This window comes from Maylandia zebra, linkage group LG5 (genome assembly GCF_041146795.1).
Source record: "Maylandia zebra isolate NMK-2024a linkage group LG5, Mzebra_GT3a, whole genome shotgun sequence".
NCBI lineage: Eukaryota > Metazoa > Chordata > Actinopteri > Cichliformes > Cichlidae > Maylandia > Maylandia zebra.
In genome coordinates, this window is record NC_135171.1 from 12,548,634 (window position 1) to 12,565,783 (window position 17,150).

Consider the following 17,150-nt stretch of genomic DNA (forward strand, 5'->3'; position numbering starts at 1 on the left):
ATGCAATTTCTTTGGCTCGGGTTTTGACTTCTCCTACATCAGCACTGATGTGGCTGTATCATCTAAGTATCATTCAGGAAAATACTGTACCTGCTCCTTAATGGCAAGCATAAATATGACCTTACCAGTGGCAAGGCACGACGAACACCTTGTATTAAAGGCCCCAGTATACTATATATATATATATATATATATATATATATATATATATATATATATATATATATATATATATATATATATATATATATGGGCTATATGGGCTATATGGGCTATATATGGCAGAAAGAACAATGTGGACATGATGTTAATCTGATATTAAATTTGTCTGACAGCTGGCTGAAGTAGCTGTAGGTGCTGGCGATCAAAAAGTCTGTGTTTCAGTTTTGGTGAAGTTTGTATGTTAGCAGAGGCAGGGGGTAGTGCAGTACACATGCCAATTTACAGTACTTAAATAGTATTTTCAGGGATCTTTGTTTTGAGTATTTCTTTTTCTGATTTTTTTTTAAACCTGTACTCCTTATATTTTGAAAACAGCCTCTTTATTTTAGATTTAAGATATTTGAGGGGAGTTATTATTTCACACCTTGAAACATCACACCGATTTAAACGTAAATGGAAGGAACAGCGTAGACAAAGAGATAAAAGAGCCAAAAATGTGTGCTTGCTAGCTAACAGTAGAGTTGTTATACCTCTGAGGAAAAGTGAGATGTTCCCTCTCACAGATGGAGGAAGATGTAAGAAAGACAAAAGAAGAGAGGAAGAAGATGAGTTATTTTAAAAGGACTGGTCAGTGACATTTGAAAACTAGAAATCTACACTCAACAGATATTCGAGCTACACACGATGTCTTGGTGAAGTTTAGTTTCATTTTAAAAATACACTTATTTACTTGCTTACTTCGAGAGTAGCAGATGTCACATTCAATCTAAGGTGTTGATGCTGATTCGACTGACCCACTGAATTTTCCCTTTGTGCTATCGTTATGCGGAGTGTTGGAACTCAGCCATGATAGCTAGCATCTGCTCATAGAAGCTAGTTTCCCTTGTAACAAGAAGTCGCCACAGCATGTAGCTCTGCAGGTTAGACGTGGCAGATTTTTATGCCAGATTCCCATCCTGATGTAACCCCAAAGGTATTTGTGCTTTCCGCTGGAAATGCACCAACAACCTTTCGCTTGTTAAGCAAATGTGTAAACCACTACATATAACACCTGCTTATATCGTGCTGAATAGCTTTGCTAAATCCACAAAGAGCTGTAGCACTGCTCAGCTGATCACAACCTATATACAAAATGTGCTTCTGCTCAAAATTATTGTGACTTATTTATGTGATTGTTTTCCTCACGGTGCCAAATCCCATTTTAACCCTATACTATTTTTCTGCTTAGGTACGGAGGTAATATTAGGTTATAGGTTTTTTAAATGAATATTATGTTATTACTATATTAATATGACATTAGTTTCGGTCTGCTAGTTTGCAGCTGGTAGCAATGTCCTCCAAAGAGCTGTTTTTTACTTTTACACCTTAAGTGCATTTCAGAGCCAGTACTTTTTCAGTTTTACTTAAGTAAAAGTAGACTATTTTTTTAAATACACGTACTGTGTACTTCCATTTAAGTGGTACATTATTTGGGCACCTCCTTATATTACTTAGAACTATTTGCCAGGTACCTGTTTGTGTAGCTAGGTTAGCTTGCTAGCGTTGAAAGCTAATGCTATTGTGCTGCTCATGAAAGGTATCAGCTAATAGGTTAGCTGATAGCTTAGCACTCCAGCTTCATGTATGTCCATATATGGTTATAAGTCTTTAAAATTAGACTTCACAAAACATCACTATGGCCATCTTTTATATAAAGTATATGGCTGCTTTATCTGGACTTATTCTGTATCTGTAAAATGCACTGTTTCCCCTTGTCTTATCCAAACTTTTCTACTTCCATTTGCTGAAAAGTAAATCTTAGCTAACTTACATTTAATGACTACTGCAGCATTCATTTCTTTAAATTCCTGACTTCTTCCTTAAAACTTTGAATTCCCTTTGGCTCAACTGTCACCTATTTTGAGCGCAGAATATTTTTTATCTGCTTCTGTGTCATAAACATGCGGTCAGTCTTGAAACCACATCTCAGTGTGTGTCCTCTGAAGTCTTTTCAAATTTCACTAAACCCTTATTCATAAAAAGCCAAAATAATGAAGTGCATATAACAAGAAGGAATAGCCCAACAATTCACAAACTTGGATAATTTGAAGTTGTGATGTTTTGAAGCAACCAGTGCGACCAACAGTATCTTTGTGTCCTCCTGCATGTCCTTTACCTCTGATCTCATTTATTTTTCCCTGATAAATGATAAAGCAGAAAGCCATATGGTCTGGGTTTGTTATCAAGGGCTATCAGGACCTTACAAACAGTATCTAGAGCCTCATCAAGGTCAGACTTCAGTTCATCCAACAACTCTTCAGGCACACAACTGTATTTCAGATGGGACACTGTCATCTTGGAATCAGCATGGACACACAGTCATAACATTTGGGTTGGAGTCTTCCAACAGACATAATTCAGCACAGCTTTAAAAGCAAAAGCTGATAATATCCAAAATGGCTGTTGTCATCATACTTGAGAGAGTGAGTACCCTGGCTTGGGGCCATCCAGCTCACTGCTCTATATTTGGTCATTTCTCCTGAGTTTCAGTGACTTCACCAATGCAGTTTTAGTCCAGGCACATGTGTTGTTTCAGTCTCATTTTCAGTAAACTCTGTGATCACCTTGCCTTTGCGTTCCACAGGCCTTTCACTGGGAGCACAAAGAGAGAAAGGGGCATTAGTCTACGAGAAAAGCCCAGCTTTGGCTTCTTAAAGAAAGCAGAGGTTTAGCTCTTTCACTTCCACTGCATTGTTATGCTAAGGCCCAGCTTGGGAATAGTGGACTATTAGCATCTGAAGAAGAGCCAACATCTGAGGGAAACATGTCTTTAAGGCCCCAAAGAAAAGAATCCATGCTGTCTCTCCTTCTCATTTTCTCATTCTCCATCTCACTCACTTGCTCCTTGACTCAACTCTCTTTCCTCGCCTTTCGGAGGCCCATTCTCTTTTCTTTCACTTTCTCCTGCTGGCACTTTTGGCGCGAAGAGGGATAAAAACATGTGTGTGTGGGTGGGTAGAGAGGGGGATTAAGAAGTAAAAACTTTCATGAAACAATACAAATGGCTTCTTAGAGATACCACATATCAAATGCTACCTGTCAGCGCTCATGTTACAAGCAAACAAGCATTTAATTGATGATAGTCCGGAATCTATTTGCTAGATAAAAATAAGCTATCATCCTCCAAACTGATGTATCAATGACAAGCAGCTTTACGTAGAGATTATACCAGAAACCTTTATTTTCTTAGGTAAATAGAAAGATTAAGTAAAATAGAAATGTTCAAATAAATGGGCAAAGTAAACAATAAAGAGATGACAAATGCTACTCGTCAACACTCGTGTATTAAGCAAACAGATATTTGATACCCAGCGGTCATGCTTTCACAGGTTACTATCTGAGAAGCATTTGATAAATTCTCTGTATTTGTACTTTCCATGATGTCACCTTATATTTCCCCTAAAACTATTACATTACAGCATTTCCAGTAAATCAGGAGTTCAGTGTATGATTGAGGGCTGCACAAAAACAATGTTGTGGCATACTGGAGTTGTGGCGTTTTTTTGTACGTAATTGTTATTTTTGTGCTTTTAATCACTGGTGAGGCAGTATTCTTGACACTAGCTGCGTTTTGGTAATATTAGGTAATGTTAGGAAGGATTAGTCTCCTATGACGACTATTGTTATATAAGTTACAAAGAAATTCACCCTTCTGAACTGCAATGTCACAGTAATTCTGTCTCACACAAAATGCAACACGACAAGTCACCAAGGGCCACCACTGGCCTTAGACTAATGTTCATGCATACTGGCATGCCACGAATACCTCAACCATGACCTTGGTTCATTTTTACATGACAGATAAAATGCCCCTGAAGTGGCCAGCAAGTTGTGCAATCCCACAATATCTCATAGTGAACAGTCACTGAGGATAGTAAGGTTAACAAGCTATCGTTAACAATAATAGCTCTATCATTAGCATTGTTTGCAATGAGCAAATAGCATTCCTTCTCCATCCCACAGCACCTTTCTTAGCTGTTTTTGTCTTTTCAAATATGAAAATATTCGGTATCTGTAAGCCATTTTGGGGTTTGAGCCCGTCAAGAATTTTAATAGATGATGGTTTGGAGTGGATGTTGTTTGTGTTCCCACATGCACAGCTTATCCACACTTGAGGCAGTTTTCTGTATATCTGTCAGGTAGTTTGGCCAAACAGAGCAGATTCTCTATTAAAGATGCTCATGCTTTTCTGAAACCACATGCGGGAGTGTTCCCTTTGCAAAGCACTCTAAGGGTCACCGTGTTCTTTGATATAATGCTTTTGATTAGGACGATACTGAGAGGAATTTGGAACTTTCCCGTGTTGGCAGGATGCTGATGTTCCTCAGTTATGTGCCTGCTAAAGAACAGCACTGGATGTGCAGTTTGTGACCGGCTGTGGTGAAATAAATGTAACTGAGAGCAAGAACAGGGCTCTATAATGACACTGACAAATGACTTCCATTTAATTTTTACTTATGTAATGCTTGATACCAGATGAGCTTCAGTGTCAGCACCATGGCCAATTTGGTGCACTCAATCACGGCATCCCTGCTGTGTTTGTACTGTGTAAACAAACTTATTAGCCTTTAGCGCTAAATCTGGCTTCTTAAAAGTTTTTTTTCTTTTTATTAATATGCACTCAAATGTAAAGAAACAAGGATTTCATTTTTAAAATAATATAATTTAAAAAGAAAAACTTAATTAATGGCTAACCAGAGGACTGTTCATCAAATATATTTGAGGCCCTGGGCTCAAGCGCATTACCATGCAGTGACATCAAAGTTCTGACAAAATCAAGCCACGCAGAATCCAAGTCTCACGTGAGCGCAGCCTTAATCTGTGCGGAACAATCATGTTACCTGGATAACTGAACATGGTATTATCGCAAATTCCAAGTGTGAAAGCAGCTTTGCTTTTTCCACTGCTATGAACTCGAGTTTGTTGTAAACAGCAGTCTGAACATTGGCTGTTTTGCTCATGCAGAGCTGGAGCAGGTCAGGGGGGCAGCTGTGGGATGAATCACAGCCCCAGCACACACGTCATCCTGGGTGGGAGTCCACAGACGTTTCCCTGGATCGCAACTGGACATGGATCGAATCCTAGTATAAGTGAGAGCACTAGTGCAAAGATAAACATGTAACGCGAACAAAAAGCAGGAAGTGAAACCTAGAAACGCTGAGTAACTCTGGTGTCACAAGGTGAGAAATCGCTGCTAGCACCTGGCTGTTGACACCTCAAGGCAGCAGAGGTAAGCTGAGTGAATAACAGCAACACCATCACACTGTGAAGCTCACTGTAAGATAAACACATGACTCTGAAAGACGTTTTTATGTCGAACCGTTCTAGCTGACTCAAGCCTGAGTGAAATACGGAGCCATTCGGGGAAGAGAAGAGTGACTAAGACATGCACCTGCCTCTGTGTCAGGACAACACCGCCAGCAAACTGACAGGAGAGAAGGGGGCGAGAAGGCTCCGTGGAAAAAAAAAAGAAGAAGAAGGAATTTCCAAGGACATGGAAGATGTTGTGAAATCATATTGAACATGTGGCCCGCACAGCTGCAGAGGGAGTGAATCGCTTCATGTGTAACAGCATGAATCACCAATAGAGTTCCTCAGAAGTCAGATCACACTTTCAGCTCTCTCTCTCTCTCCCTCTGTTTTCCATACCTTGCCTTCTTCATCGCAGGTGCAAGGGGTGAAGTAAGCTGCCTAGATTGTCCACATGTGCTATATAAGATCATCTAAGCTCACACATGTGTACAAACACACACACAAAGAGATATATAAATACCCCCCCCCCCCACACACACACATCAGTGATCACAATGAACAATGCCGGAGCCATCCACAGTCTCTTCATCAGCATGAGATCATGTGGCACGTATAACACATTGCTCACACACTTCCTCCTCCCAGCTCTCCTGCCCCCACTACACTATAACACAGGTGGCCATCTGCGGGAGCCGGATCAGCATTCCTGCTCTGTTGTTAAGTGACATCTCCTCTAAAGAAGAGTCCTCATCCTCATCCAGGAAAATCAGATGACTCACGAGGCTATTTAACTCGGATGGATCGCACTGGGGGTTTTCTCGCACTGCTAATTTAAATCGAATTCTTATGGGAGATTGTTTGGGACTCCCACTGCACATTAATGCAGCTCTATCGGTAGTAGTAATGCTCGGATACATGATTAGGAGCATGTTGACCGCTACAGCTCGCTAAAGGCCTGGTTGCGGCAGAGTTTCAGACAAATTATTCATGTAAATGAACTTATCGGGCCATCTTGCCGTTGGAGAGCTGCGCCCGGCTTGCTCCATAAACCTCTCATTTTAATCCACTGTTCAACAGAAATCATAGCTATGAGACAAAAGAAATAATATGAATATATATTTTTGGAAAAAATCTGTTTAAAATAACCCACCAGCCTTAAAGGGGATTTTATGATTTTTACAAAACGTCAAATCTTTTGCCAATCATCAAATAATGAAACTTTATGAAATGTTTTGTGTGTGAGAAGAAAATGAGAAGAAAAGAGGGAAAAATTGTCAACCCAGATTGGCACGTTGTAGATGACAAACAGCCTTAATAGTGATCGCTCAGAGGCAAACTCCCCTGTAAGCTTGAATGATAAGCGGTGGGTGTCTGATTAGGAGCCCCCTCCAAAAAGTGAAGAGGCTGCCGACATCTCTATCAGTCAAAGCGCTGGCTTCTGATGCTAAATTGACAGCTTTAGAATGTGTCTTTAATGCTAATTCAGTGGCTAAATACACCCAGATCTGGGCTAGCTGTAATGCTCCGTGGGGCAGTAGTGTCATCCAGGGTCCCGGAGGACTGCCCAGTGCTGCTCTGTGTGGTCCTGCCCCCCCTCACCAGAAGAAAGTAGAGGCTGAGGCCTCTGGGCCTCTCTCTTCTCCTTGTCCTCCCTTGATATCAGAAGTGCTGGAATGGAGGAGTAGTTTTGGGAGTGGAGGGATGTGTGTGTGTATGTGTGTGGGGGACTGGGTCTCCCTAGTTGCCAAGCGAACACCATATGGGCAGCTCACTGGTGTTACTGGGGGCCCGGGGCAGTTCCCAGAATTCACATGATAATGAAGCCCAGGGCCATTCAGAGTGCTGGCCTAAAGCTGGGGCTAAGAGCTTTTGATAGCCCCCAGCAGCCTGCAGGCCTGCCCACCCCAGGCCCAGCCAGCTTTCCTGCCAGGCACAAACCACCTGTTTGATTTTCCCAGGGCCCTGCCACAGCGGATGGAGAGAAGAGAAAGAGGGAGAGCAGGGAAGAGGAGGGGAGGGGCAGCAAAGGAATGTCTCCCTCTTATTTTGCCACTGAGTGTGTACTTCCCATTCACTTCCTCTTTATAATCCTCCGGCCCTCCCCTCTCACGTGCACACGCACACATACATACACGCCGCTGCATAAACACAGGCGTGCACGCGACTATAACCTAGATGCACATATGCACACACCCCTGCTGACCCCCGCACACAGACTCTTTCCTCTTTTGTTAAACTCTCTGAAACAATCCCAGGGAGAAGAATGAGGTTTAAAAGTAGGGCACCTTCTGCTGCATCAAAGATTCTCACAAGCAAATTCCTGGACCAGGGCCCCGGGTGAAAAGCAGGGCGCTTGTCTTAGCTGCGTGGTTTTCAGCGCTACGTGGGAACCAGAGGAGGATCTTCACCGGGCAGCCGGTGGGGACGGGATGACTGGCAGTGGAAGCACCCAACAGAGCCAGGGGTGGATGAGGGGGGGATAAGTGGGTGATGCACACACGGGTACATGAGGGGACACTCGATGAGAGGATGGGAACTGGGAAAGAGGAATGACGCTTATGTCACTTGGGGGTGGGGGTTCGATGTATGTTTAAAGATGGCTGCATTCCTTTATCATGAGAATTGCTGGCCAGTGCGTGGCAATAACACCAGGACAGACATGGCAGATGGCGTTGGCCTCTGTTGCTGAAGCTACAGCACATGCAAAGAGTGACTCTAGCCTTATCAGCCTCAGTCAAAGAGGCTGATTTTTAGGTCAGTTTAATTTGGCTATGGGGCTAACAAATGACATTTGCATATAACATGCTGAATGCATGCTTTCTTCTCTGGCCAACTCCAAAGTCGGAACACTTCCTGTTGAGAAATCATGTGATGCAATCGCAGTAGCAAAACACAGGCATGTACTAGGAGCACAGGTGTGCAGGTGTGACGCTGTGTACTCTGCGGCCACTTCTTGTTCACGGTGTGAAGGCGGGGCAGCGTTCCTACAGTTTAACCTGAAATGCTGGCTTGCTGGGGGCTAAACACCTGCGTTCACAGGGTGCCAGAGAAGGTGGGGGGTAGAGGAGGAGGAGGTGGAGGAGGAAGAGGCACACCCGAGCAGCTTGCATTCACCCTTACCTAACAGGGTCTCTGGTTACTGTAGTCCCCTGGCTGAGCTTTTTCTTTTAACACATTATTCAGGTCATGTGCACAAGGGACATCTGCATAGAAAACACTACAATGACCCCACACTGTGGCTCCACTGTGACAAGAAAACACACACCTACACCTGTTGCACCTGCGCTGCCTTCTGGAGGTTGCATGAAAAGATTCCCACACCCAAAGAAATTGACTTCCTCCCACTAGTGCTCCTTCTATACAGCTTTGATAAATAGAAACAACAAACAGGAGGGGAAACTCGAGCAGGCTCAAATCACATATGAGCTAGGGGAGACTGCTAAGGTGGGACTTTGGTGTCAAGAGCGTCAGGGAGCAAGAAACAAAAACTCCCCGAGGCCCAAATAACTTGATTATAACCGCTCCACAATCAAAACAAAAGTGGCAGGCCCAATCTGTTCACTGTCAATGGCGGCTCTCATTTGTCAAGCCCATCCAAGAGGTTGGTTCTCAGGCGACTCGCACAATGCTCAGTGACAAATAGGAGGGCTCTCCTTTTAGCCCTGCCTGCCACAGGGAAGCCCATCTGAAGTATTAATCTTTTGGTGGAAGAGTGGAGGAGAGAGCTCAGCCTGGCCCAGCCATTGTCCCCAGGTCTGGGCCCTCTGAATGGGGCTTTGTCAGCTCCCCAGCTGCCACTGTCCATGCTCCATCGTTGGGCTTTGGCTCCCATGTCCCCTGGCCGTGCTGACTGGACGCCTCTGTGCAGCTGTGGGGATGTGCACGTTTGTGTGTCTGTGTGTGTGTGTGTGGGATGAAGAGAGAGGTCAGGTGACGAGCCATTTGTCTCACAACACACAGAGACACACACACAAATATGTGGCTTAACATAAGGCCTTGCTTGTCATTTCAAAGGGATGCATTCAGTTACCATGGAATCTTAAAAACAACAGAATGAGTTCCCATCTTCTCTTGAGTTCAGGAGCAGCTTGTGTTCTCACATGGCAAAAATACATACTTTGCAAACTACAACAAATGCATCACTTTTGATTTCACTCTAAGGGTAAATTATGCATTTGCAGACAATATGCATTTCAACAGGGATGTCCCAGGTAAAATTAGGTAACGCTGGACATGTGAGCGCAGGCAGAAGCTCTTATTTATTGTTCTCCATCTCCTGCCTGCAGCAGGGGGCAGCTAGCCAGCAGCAATCAGGCCTGTCCCCCATAGGCATCTTGTGGCAACCAGCTGAGAACAGCTGGCTTCCCCTTCTGCTACTAGCGGACCTGGACTCTGCTGGAAGTCCTGGAAAGGAGAGGGGCTTGTAAGAGCTGACAAAAAGCCAGTATTCACACACAGACAGGTTGTGCTAATGAAGAGGCCTCATTAGGCTGCATTTACAGTGTCTATAGAGGTGTGTTTGCTGTTCAGTCCAAGAAGGCAGAATCTCTTCAGGCTGTGTTTAGAGTTTTACTACAGCCTCAATATAAAGTTTGTGTTAAAACATCCAAAATGGCACCTGTGTGATGTCAAACCGAAAGAAGTAGGGGGAGGGCTGAGGGGAAATACTTGCTAGGCGGACGGAGGGTTGGTGGGTGATGGGGATGACCACTGAACGGAAAAGGGACTCTGGTGTTATTAGATTTGCAACAAGCTGTAACACTGTCTCTCATTGTGTATCCCTCCACCCCGGCCCTCCCCCGAACCCCTAGCCGTAGAGAAGACTCCCAGTCCTCCCACCCGACCTCTGAACACCCACTCCTCCCCACAACACACGCACTCCCAGCTAAAGCTCGCTCTCCAGGCAATTGCCACTGGAGTGGAAAGTATTCCAGAGCACAATGCCTATGCTCTCAATGGGTGCTTTAGCATGCCACCAGTGCGCTGTCACCAGCAGATGGGGAGCTAATTAGAAACCATTAAAGGGCTTTGATAGTGTGTGTGGGAACCAGGCGGAGGGAGATGGCCACAGGGGTGTAAAAGGAGGGGGTGAGCTTTGGGTCCGGTGAACGCACACATACACATGAACACAACTGAGAGAAACAGATATAGAGGGACCAAGCTGTCCCAATGATTCCTCTCAGGCCAAGGACGCTGAGCAGAGGACACCTGGGTGGGGGGAACTTCAAGGATCTCCACAAGGTTCAGCTGCACACCAACTATCAGATGGAGATAGCATTCCTGTAACCTGCCCCTGCCTTTCAGGGAAGGGCGTCCATCCACCCACCCAGTCTGCTCCCTGCACACAGGAAAAACACCCAACAGGCGGTGAGGCTCCAGCCGGTCTGCACTTTTTGATGACACATCTGTGAACTGGGACTCCCACAGGAAGTGAGTCCTAACCACTGGTCCTCAGTCATTACACAGGCTGGGCTTGCCAGGGAGGTGCCAGGCCACGCCGGGGCACACGAGGATGTAAGGAAACACACCCACAGAAGGTGTGACGCACTATGTTTAAAAAACACAACTAAAAATCTCACACAGATCAGCACAAACTTTCTTCATTCTTGTGTTGAATGTGAGGAACTTGAGGTGCCATGGGTCATCAATCAATCATCCGAGGATAGACGTGACATTGTGGTGCGGTACCACAAGTTTTATACCTGACACCACACTTCCCCCCAACCCCGCTTCTCCCTGTCCCATATGAGCCTCTCCACACACCTGCACACAGGTGTGATCATTATCAAGCAAACAGGAAGAGCCTGACTGGGAACTGGAAACTAATCCCACAGCTGCGAGGAGTGGCATGTGCATTTGTGTGTGTATTTGTGTGTGCTTGTATATGTTAGTGAAAATTGTTGAAAACTTAAAAAGTGACACTCGCTTTTCATAATCAAATTCCACCCTGTTTCTTTTCGACAGCGTATTTGGAGAATCATACCAAAGTTAAAATCCTCTGTCCAAGAAAGCATAATTGTGCTTTGGTCACTTTCATGTTTCAGGAAGTAGTACGAGGGCTACTTATTGTCCTTGCAGCAATAATAACAGCAGCAAAAGTGTCAAAGCATTACTGGAATGTCCTATTTCCTCCCAGTGAATTCCTGCACCAACTTTTGTCCCCCACCCACCCATGCGGCTTCCTGCAGTGTGCTTTTATAGATCTGTTTGCCGTAGCGATAAAGAGGGCGTATTAGCTAATATGTTTCCCCTCCACCGAATGGAACAACTTATCTAGGAAAAAAAAGCTACCAGAAAAGTGTTTGTGTGCTGGCATAAATGCTGCAAAGATACACCGTGTCCTTGAAAGAAAAATACCAGCGCTTCTTTTTGCCGTTTGATGACGTGCGATGTTGCAAGAGCACTGACACAAACAGTAGCCTGTCAAAAATAAAAAGTTAAAACACAGAGCCATAATCAGCTCACATATAAAGAGTCCACGGGGAAATGAATTCTGTGTCAGTGATGAAGGAGGGAAGGGGAGCGGGGAGAGAAAGAGAGGGCACTGCCATTCTGTCAGTTAAAATCAGGAGCTGTTTCACTTTTCTTTCCCCTCCTCTGCCTCTTCTCTCTGTCTTCTCTCTCTCGCTCCCCTCGCCTTGATGTGCTGTAAACAGGCTAAAAAGGGCCCAGCTGTGTGGAGTTATTGTTGGTGTCAGTAGGAAGTGCTGATAGCTTTTGCAGCTGAACAAAAGCTGGATGAGGGGAGTGGAGGGGCGCTCCAGACACTGTGGCTCCAGCCTAGATTCTCTCCCACAATCCCTGCACCGCACTCCCATTGTTCTGCCCACCCGGCCTTCCCTCCACCCTGTCAGCTGCGACCTAGGACAGAGGGCAAGAAAAAAAAAAAGGGAAAAGAAAAGACAAGAAAGTAAAGAAGAAAAAAGTTTTTACAGGCTACTGCAACAGCTAGAAGAAACAGCCGGTGGTAGTTAAGTTTGTTATACTGGCGTTATCTCTGGTATGGCACAACATCTGTGCAGATATAAGCAGCGGCTATAAATGGCATTTATATTAAAATGTGAAGAGAGCAAGCTATTTATAATTTCTTCCTCCTGCAAAAGGAATGATGCAAAGCTAAGAGTTCAGTCAGTCAGCGCAAATATCAAAATATACATTATTATTTTTATGCATATGCATTAAAACAACAATTACTGCAATTGCAAACATGGGCAGTGAAAGTTGTTGTTAGAAATATATTGCACGGTATTATACAGATACTTGTGCAACTTTACTGCTTACTGTTCACTTTATTCGTGCATTACATTAATGCGTTAGCTAGTTTTAATACCCATGCACAGCACTTTCTCTTAAGTTTTTCTTTTTCTTTTTTTACATATTCTACACATTCCTGCACTGGACTGTAAAACTTTTCACAAAGGGAAACCATTTATATAATGTTTTCATTATGCATCTGTTTCTACTCCTACATATTTCTTGCAGTACTTGCTTTTACTTTCTGTTTCACGGGGATTGTTATGCAAATACCAAGGCAAATTATTTCCACTTTAAAACTTAGTTGAAAAAAAAACTGGTTTGGATTGTTTCAGAACTTTACCTGACGTGCTCAGTTTTCACACCAGCTAAACTTAAAACTTTATGCCTCATGTATTAAACACTGTATAAAACGTATTATTCCATTAATAAATCAACAGTAAGATATTATGTAACAATATGACGCTTAGAGCGGCCATTCTATTTGCTTAATGGCACAAATTTCCCTTTATCAGCTTTTTTTATTTCAGATTTTCTGCATTATTTGCACGACAATAGCAGACAGGGAAAAGAAATGCGTTTGATGCATGATGCATTCATACCGGTTCTCACTAACACGGTGGTCACCGGAATTCCTGCACATGTAATAAAATGCATGCATTTTTTTAAAATAGTAACGTAGTGAATGTCGGTCGTTTCAAGGAATGCTACAGCTAGTTTGTGTCCTAACTCCTTTGTAGCTCCGGCTGACAGCAGCTGCTCTGCAGGTGCGCGGGGCGGTAATCTCATCCCGCTGCTTTAAGGTGATAAATGAACGACAAAAGCTCCGGAGCCGGTTTGTTCTCAGGGATCCGCGCGCCACGCAGGTGAATGGAGGAGTGCCGGAGTGCGCGCTCTCTTGTTTAACGTCTCCATGGAGACCGCCCGAGCGGCGCCAGGCTGACAGGCGTCAAGGCTCGGATGAATGGGTGACGTCACCGCAGTGGCGCCTGCCAGTCTGCTCGGGCTTGTTTGGACAATCTGGGGGGAAGATTCGGAACAGAGCGATGCGATCTGAGTGCGCGCGCGCACACACACCCAGATACACGCACACAAGGCTGAGCGCACACTGCAGAAACATGTGAAGGAATCCGTGAAGCCGATGCTCACACTGGTCTTCCTTCAACGCTGAGAGCCTGGAAAAAGAGACCGTGCTCGTCCAAAGAAGTGCCGTTTGTGAGTATAAAGAAAGCTTTGAGTGAAGAGAGCGAGGATTTTAGGAGCGTGTTTTTCCCCAAATCGGTCAACACTGTGACATCGAATAGTAATAAGCAAATGATCGAGAAAATTGAATAAACCGCTTAACTGTTCAGACGCTGCATTCCACGCAAATCACGTAAATCTAAAAGAAAAAATGAAACCCTAATACACTTTTAGAAAAGGTTACTCCTTCCCAGAACTCCTTCCCAAATAAGTTCTTTAAACTTTTACTGTACTATTGTCATCCACATCTGCAGTGGCATCAACAATTGTGAAAAGGCACTGTGGTAGCCCAATTATCATTAGCCATTCATTCCATTCATCCCGTCCCACACGCATTCTCACAGCGCATACCCAACCATTCACCACCCTTTGACTGTCCCCAGGCAATCTACACCTGCAGAGTCCCCAAGCCGTGGACAGCTGGATTCCCACATATTACCCATAAAAGACACACATTTGTTTCCATTTGTAACGCCATCCCTCAAACAGATTGTAAATCCCGATAACCAGCCGAGCGCTGTCACTGGCTGAGAGAGAAGTTTTGAACCGCCCCCATCAATACAAACGCAGCTGTCCCATTGGCCGTCCTCCTTCAAACCGGACGATTCGGCTCCGCCCCTGGCGTCTACTTTCTTATAAGGCCGGGGAGGTTTGCCCATGTGGATGTTGCGAACTGTCAACATTGCGTTGCTATCAGTCCTGAAAAAGGAGACCAACCCAATAACTCTTCTTTCTCTTCATTTTTGGAAGCTACACTAATCAAGATGAAGGTTGTCGGATCTACCTGTGCCCTGAAGAGCAAAGGCGAGGACGTGGTGCGCTGCCTGTCCGATCAGAGTCTGACCATCTCCAAGTGCAAGATCCCGCTGCTGGACGAGCAGATGAGCGTATTCCTCCAGGACATGAACAGCTGCTACAGCAAACTGAAGGAGCTCGTGCCCACTCTGCCCACAAACAAGAAGGCTAGCAAAGTGGAGATCTTGCAGCACGTCATTGACTACATCTGGGACCTGCAGGTCGAACTGGACGAGCCGGAGAAGAGCCGCCAGCACACCGTCAGCAGCGTGCCCCGCACGCCGCTTACCACCCTGAACGCGGAGCTCGCCAGCATCTCAGTGGAGGTAAATTTCTCGCCACTCATACTGAATGAATCAGGGAATGGGCAATAGTCCAAACAGAGCTGCATGCATTCAGATAAAAACATGTATATAAGTGTCGGTGCGCGTGCGTAAAGTTTGCAAGCCCGTGCGTAAAAACTCAATTTGCGCATGGATAACAACTCGTGTGCTTTGCTAAAAAAATATATATATTTATGTATATATACCTGCGTTGTACTAATCAACCTACTTTCTTCTTCCAGCAGAACGGATGCTCAGATGACAGGATCATGTGTCGTTAAGAGCTCTTGGAGCATCGCCCCATCACATCACATCAACCACAGCGAGGGGATGAACAAGGCTACTTAATGTGACTTCTCGAACCGCATCAAGAATTACAACCGTGAACTGTGTATGGACGTTTCGTACTCCCAGTGTTAGATAACAAGTTGTGTGGACATTCTGCGGCGACGAGCCTCTCTTTTGTCGCTTAACGGTTCTCGATTTATAAGAGGGTCACGGGACGAGAGGAAGATGAACAGAGAGTGTCCAGATATAGACTGGGTTAGCCAGGGGACCAAGAGAAGTTCAGCGCAACCGGCATCGCCCGTTGCTTGCAGAGTTTCTAAAGAAAGCTAACGTTTCTGTTACTGCTCTTTGTATTTTGTGTAAACCATGTAGAGGATTCAACATTTTTTGTAAAAGATTTAAAAAGAAAAAAAAGTTAATTTCTCAGATTCCTGAGCGACAAACTGTATTGTATATTACAATGCCACAATATGTGAAGATATTGTTTTCTTACAATGTACATTATTTGGTGTTTTTATTAAAACAAGATCATTATTTTTGAACAAGATCCCTCTGTGTCACTGTGTCTGTGTGCGGGAGTGAGAAGGTATCTGACTCACGTGCTATACCTGGGGAGGTTTCGTTGCTGGGAGCTGTAACTGTGAAAAATAACACTGCATGGTGATTACGCTATGATGACCTTTAAAGCCTTATTAGGATTCCAATAAATCACACAAGTACACTCATATATTCTTATTTAGGAGAGCGTAAACTATTTGTCACAGAAAAGTGCTACACCTACTTTCAAGTAAAGTTAAAAACCAAAGCTGGTGGTAAACCTACTGGTTCACAGCCAGTTTAATTGGTAATTTGACTCACTAAAAGCCATTAAAGTATCACATTACAAGAGGAAGTCACACGTTAAATCTACACATTTAAATATCCTTACAGATACGGTCTTGACATAAACTTTAAATTAAAACCACGCATTAGTGACACATGTTCTGTCGAAGGTTTTCATTTATTCCCCCAACATCTGTCGAATTCTGTGGCAAAGATAAGCCCATTGATCAGCAAATAAAATCAAATAAAAACAAAAGGCTTTTCTTCACTACATAAAACATCCATTTAAATATGGTGTTTCAATATGTTCTCGTGTAAATCAGCAGTCGAAAAAATAAAAATCTGCCGGCACCGAAGGAGTTAAATGGCTTTGGCGAGGCGATTCGTTATAAGATTTATTCTGTCTCCCTGGTGCAATGTTTTTCCCATTTCCCTGCGGTGCGATGCGCACAGCTGCAGCCCCGGCGTGGCCAGTGTGTGATTGTGTTTGTGTGATAGCTTTGTGCCAAGGGCAGGGGAGGGCGGCGGGGCCCAGACTGAGCGGCGCCTCGGCACACCTGGGGAAGTTCAGGTTAAATAGCTCCACATTCCTCAACACACAGCTGATTGAAACATTAACAAACAGTAATCCACAGGCCAGGCCGCAGATGGGCCGGGAAACACGCCAACACCGAGAGAGAGAGAGAGAGAGAGAGAGAGGGAGAGACAGAGAGTTTGTCGGATAGAGATTCCCACAGTACAGTCGTATGCCATAAGTTTGCTATATATACTTAAAAGAGGAAAGAAAACAAGGGGGAAAAACAACTACACTGTTTTAGTTCTAGGAGAAGCTTCCACGAGTGGACTTATTTAACACTTTTTTCATCATTTATGATATTACTGAGCAGTTAAACTGTTAAACATATGTAACATTATCTCTGGGCCGGGCAGCCTCTATAAGAAGTTTGTACTTTTTTTTTTAATTACAGTTAA

The 17,150-nt window shown here is 44.3% G+C and overlaps 1 protein-coding gene across 2 annotated transcripts; it reads left to right on the plus strand.

The window, feature by feature from the left end:
* The first annotated feature begins 14,593 nt into the window (after positions 1–14,593).
* Positions 14,594–15,903, plus strand: id1 (inhibitor of DNA binding 1, HLH protein). 2 transcript variants are annotated; one of them, XM_004571881.5, is made up of 2 exons: positions 14,594–15,071; positions 15,314–15,903. In XM_004571881.5, exons 1-2 carry the CDS (start codon positions 14,715–14,717, stop codon positions 15,347–15,349), a joined length of 393 nt encoding a protein of 130 aa, XP_004571938.1. In that variant the 5' UTR covers positions 14,594–14,714; the 3' UTR covers positions 15,350–15,903. The 2 variants fall into 2 exon arrangements, with proteins under 2 accessions (XP_004571938.1, XP_004571937.1); XM_004571880.5 differs by having other exon boundaries at positions 14,596–15,071; positions 15,311–15,903.
* The last annotated feature ends 1,247 nt before the right edge of the window (positions 15,904–17,150 follow it).

What these genes read in the sequence shown, in the direction of transcription:
- id1 (XM_004571880.5), top strand. Translation starts at nt 14,715, where the DNA reads ATGAAGGTTGTCGGATCTACCTGTGCCCTGAAGAGCAAAGGCGAGGAC. An exon ending in TCGCCAGCATCTCAGTGGAG is followed by an intron (nt 15,072 to 15,310) that starts GTAAATTTCTCG and finishes TTCTTCTTCCAG; the next exon opens with CAGAACGGATGCTCAGATGA.